General features: G+C 33.6%; 1 protein-coding gene across 2 annotated transcripts; it reads left to right on the forward strand.

Moving 5' to 3' along the window:
• The first annotated feature begins 1,671 nt into the window (after positions 1-1,671).
• LOC104088199 (NAC domain-containing protein 100-like) lies at positions 1,672-3,468 on the forward strand. Of its 2 annotated transcripts, none has more exons than XM_009592843.4 (3): positions 1,672-2,282; positions 2,430-2,707; positions 2,789-3,468. In XM_009592843.4, exons 1-3 carry the CDS (start codon positions 2,090-2,092, stop codon positions 3,281-3,283), a joined length of 966 nt encoding a protein of 321 aa, XP_009591138.1. In that variant the 5' UTR covers positions 1,672-2,089; the 3' UTR covers positions 3,284-3,468. The 2 variants fall into 2 exon arrangements, with proteins under 2 accessions (XP_009591138.1, XP_033509864.1); XM_033653973.2 differs by having other exon boundaries at positions 1,674-2,282; positions 2,786-3,468.
• The last annotated feature ends 884 nt before the right edge of the window (positions 3,469-4,352 follow it).

Below are 4,352 nucleotides of genomic sequence, written 5' to 3' on the forward strand. Positions count from 1 at the left end.
TAAAAAAAATATCTAAGGCAATTCTTTGTAAATTTTATTATAGAATTGTGACCTAAATTTTATTTAACATCCTAAATTTTAATATTCAATATTTAATATAGAATATATATAGTATATAAGATGTATATATATATATATATATATACTTTTTAGTAGTAACATGAAATGACCAAAGTATGGTACTTCTTAGCTGGTATAAATATGGAATGATAGAAGATCAAATTTTAGCTCAACTCAGATTACAGTTTCAACTAAAACTGAGTTGAGCTAAAACTTGATCTTCTATCATTCCATATTTATACTAGCTAAAAAGTATATATATACTAAGTGTATAGTATATAAGCTATATAAGATGTACATATAGTATAGTATAGTATTATATATATATATATATATATATATAAAAGTTATATTCGATAAGCTATATATACATCTTATATAGCTTATATAAGTTGTATATATAATATAGTCTAGTATATATACTAAATGTATAATATATAAGCTATATATATATATATCGAATATAGCTTATATATTATACACTTAGTAACAATAAAGTAAACAATAGTAGCAATTATAGAAGAAAATTAGAGAGAGATTGTGATAGATTGATGATTTTGTAAGAAAAAATGAAAGAATGATGGGGTATTTATAGTTGAAAATAGGGAAAAAGTATAATTATAAAAAGTTTGGGATTAAAACAAAGTTTGGGGGGTTAAATGGCTATTTTATAAATAGACAACGGTTATTTTTGACAGCCCAACGACTATATTTTTTTTTAAAATAGCCGTTGGGACCGTTTGACCCGCTAAGGGACCGATCCGGTCCTGGGCCGGTCCCTGGTGGGCTAAATGGTTCGGGGCCTGGCGGGCCCAAATCATAGGACCGGCCCACGAGACCGGCCCAGGCCCACAAATCAGGGCCAAACGGTCCTGGCCCGTTTAACCCGTTTGACTCGTTTGGCCCGCGGTCCCGGACCGACCGGCCCACTTGTCACCCTTAGTTTATATATAACACAAGTCCTACTTGTTCAACATAATTTTTTAAAGGAAATCAATTCTATTCTTCTACCTAGCTCACGCATATTAATTATTTTACAGAATATTTGTGGCCTTTCACGAGCATTAGTATCGAGTACTTAAGAAACCGTAGACCTTTCGACAAAAATTCTGCTCTAAATCATGATGTATGTCTCATCCAAGAGCTAACAACATGAAGAATCTATGAAATGCTGGTTTGAATAAATCTTGATTGTATTGGCTTGCCCACTTGAATTATTAATAAAATAAAAATAAATCTTGATTGTGTACATGGGGTTAGAATGGTCATTTCCACTTTGATAAATGGGATAAGCTAATTTCAGGTAGATGATGTAAAGCTTATGTGATCTTCTTTGGTTGTATGTTACAAGGAAGACAGCTGTTTTCGCAAGCTTGGGAATTTTTTTTAATAAGGAAAGCTAATTTGGGAATAATATATGAGATAGATACACATACAAAGCAGCCTTAATCTTTTTAACAACTTATTATACTATTAAGTTATATGTTGGATGCTTCTGGTATACAGTTGAAACAACCTTGAAGGCAACAGTTGAAGTCTTCAACTGTTTCTCAAAACAGAAATTCCAAATTTCAATAAATTATATAACACCCAAAAGAGAAATCTGACTTTAGTTTAAAGAATTAGTATATTAATGATAAAAGAAATTGACAAATTTCATATGCATGGTTTTAGGGATGAAGTGTATTTGGTCAAATATAAAAGGAGAATGGATTTATAGCAGGAGCCAAGAAATGTTCAGAGTAGGCCATAAACCAACTTCTCCAGTTCCTTAGAGACCACGTTTCTATCTCTCCTAAAACCTGTAGTTATAAGCTTCTGTTCTTCATACTGCTTTTTTCAATCTTTAATTAGATTTCTCAAAGTAGGAACTGTTTGGCACAAACCCATTCAGATTTTAAAGGCAGTTGGTGAGTAATGGTCATAAAAAAGTGTGTGGATTAATTTTATGAAAGTAGTAGAAAAGAAAGCTGGTTTTACAAATCATTGGTACTATTATATATAGGGAAGAGTAGAGTTTTATGTATTAATGGAGAATATTCTTGGACCTGTTGTTAAGGAGGAGGATCAGCAACTACAGTTGCCTCCAGGATTCAGGTTCCATCCTACAGATGAAGAGCTGATAACTCATTATCTGTCTAAGAAAGTTGTGGATAACAACTTCTTTGCCATTGCTATTGGAGAAGTTGACATGAACAAGGTTGAACCTTGGGACCTTCCATGTAAGCTTCTCCTTTGTTTTTTTTTACTAATTGGACCAACAAAGAGCTGAATTTCAGTGGATCGTGTTCTTCTGTTGTTCCTGTTTTTGTTCCTACCATCTTTTTCTATTTTTACCTCTGTTGATTGTTTTTTGTTGTTAAATATAGGGAAGGCAAAAATGGGAGAAAAGGAATGGTATTTTTTTTGTGTGAGAGACAAGAAGTACCCAACAGGGCTGAGGACAAACAGGGCTACTGCTGCTGGTTACTGGAAAGCCACTGGAAAAGACAAGGAGATTTTCAGAGGAAAATCTTTGGTTGGGATGAAGAAAACTCTGGTTTTCTACAGAGGAAGAGCTCCAAAGGGAGAGAAAACAAATTGGGTCATTCATGAATATAGACTAGAGGGAAGATTGTCTCTTCAAAACCTGCCCAAGACAGCAAAAGTACTGATTTTTCATCTGTTTTCCCCTGTTTTCCCCTGTTTTATTCAAGATTCCTAATTCCTTTTTTTGACTATGCAGCAGAATGACTGGGTCATTAGCAGAGTATTTTATAAGAGCACTGGTGGAAACAAAGTCCATATTTCAGGACTTATGAGATTGAATTCAACTGAAATTGAAATGGGCAATTCTGTTTTGCCAACATTGAAAGATTCTGAATCCAGTCACGTGCACTGCTTCTCCAATTTCGTTAGTGCTCAAAAGAGCCAAAAAGAAATGACCAATTGTTTCAACATTTCTACTTCTATCCCTTCTCTTCCAAATAAATTTGCCTTGAACCAAACTTTACCACCTCAAGGTAACTTACTAAATCCTGGTTCATTTCCCATGCAAGGTCCTCCAAGCCTTAGGAATTTATATCAGAATCATGGTCAGAATATGGTGCAGAATTTGAAGAAGGAGAAAGAGATAGTAAGTTTATCACAAGAAACAGTTGTGAGCACCGATATGAATAATGAATTCTTCTCATCAGCTGCTGTTGTTGGACCACAGTATCTTGACTATCTTTGGAATTACTGAAATATTTGATAGAGAAAGACCAAATAAAGCAAAAAAACAGCAGAGGAAATAGAACTAAGTAGGTATTACATTGTGGGACTATTTGTGTATGCATATATTTTTCTGATTCTCTAAGGTGCATTTATGATGTTAATAATTATCTCCCCTGCATATCACATAATACTATGTTGATTTAAAGTTTTTCCCTTCTCTTCCCTTCTCTTCCCTTTTACTTGTTTCTCTATAGCCACTTATATGATGAAGTTGTAAATTTTGGTACTCCCTCCTCAGCAAAATTGGTCATATTAATCATTCAATTATACTTGTTTCTCTATAGCCACTTTTACTTATTTCTCTATAGCCCTTCTCTATAGACAGTGTGAGATTAGGTTGGTGCACACTGAGTTTTCTTGTGCTTCTCTCTGAAACTACATCCCAGAAAAGATGGACACCAGCAGTTCCATCAATCATAATTATCTTTCAATCGGAGATTTTTATTTTAATTTAGTTATAAATTTATCTTGTGCGACATCTATCTAAGAATGAAAAACAAAAAAAAACCTATTGATCAAAAATTCAAAATAAAGAGAATTAGGTTGTCTGTAAATACAATTCAGCTTGTGTTTGTTCTGTGTTTTGTCTATATCAGGACGAGGTAAGGAATTAGGTCTTTCTAATAGTAGACACGTAAGCAACTGGGACCCACACGCTCAACTTTTGGTTGTAAATACACTGCCAAGTGCCAAATAGGATACGAGGTTTAGGTTTCTTCTTAATAACGTCTGTCTTCTAGCTGGCTAACGAACTAAGACTTTCTAGCCATCATACAGAGGCAACGCAATCACTTATAGACGAATAAGTTATAATGTTATATAGTACTAAGTATTGATAGCCAAAGAATGAATTACATATAGTGTTTTAAAAGGTTTGGGCGAAGTTTTATATCAGTCATTACGGGTATACAAATCGAACCGAAAAATCGCACCAAATCAAAAAGTCAAATCAAAGCGATTAAAATACCCGACTAGGTTTGGTTTGATTTAGTTTGGTATTGAGTAAAACAATCCGAACCAAATCGACATATAAATAT

Source organism: Nicotiana tomentosiformis, chromosome 2, assembly GCF_000390325.3.
Source record: "Nicotiana tomentosiformis chromosome 2, ASM39032v3, whole genome shotgun sequence".
NCBI classification, from domain to species: Eukaryota; Viridiplantae; Streptophyta; class Magnoliopsida; order Solanales; family Solanaceae; genus Nicotiana; species Nicotiana tomentosiformis.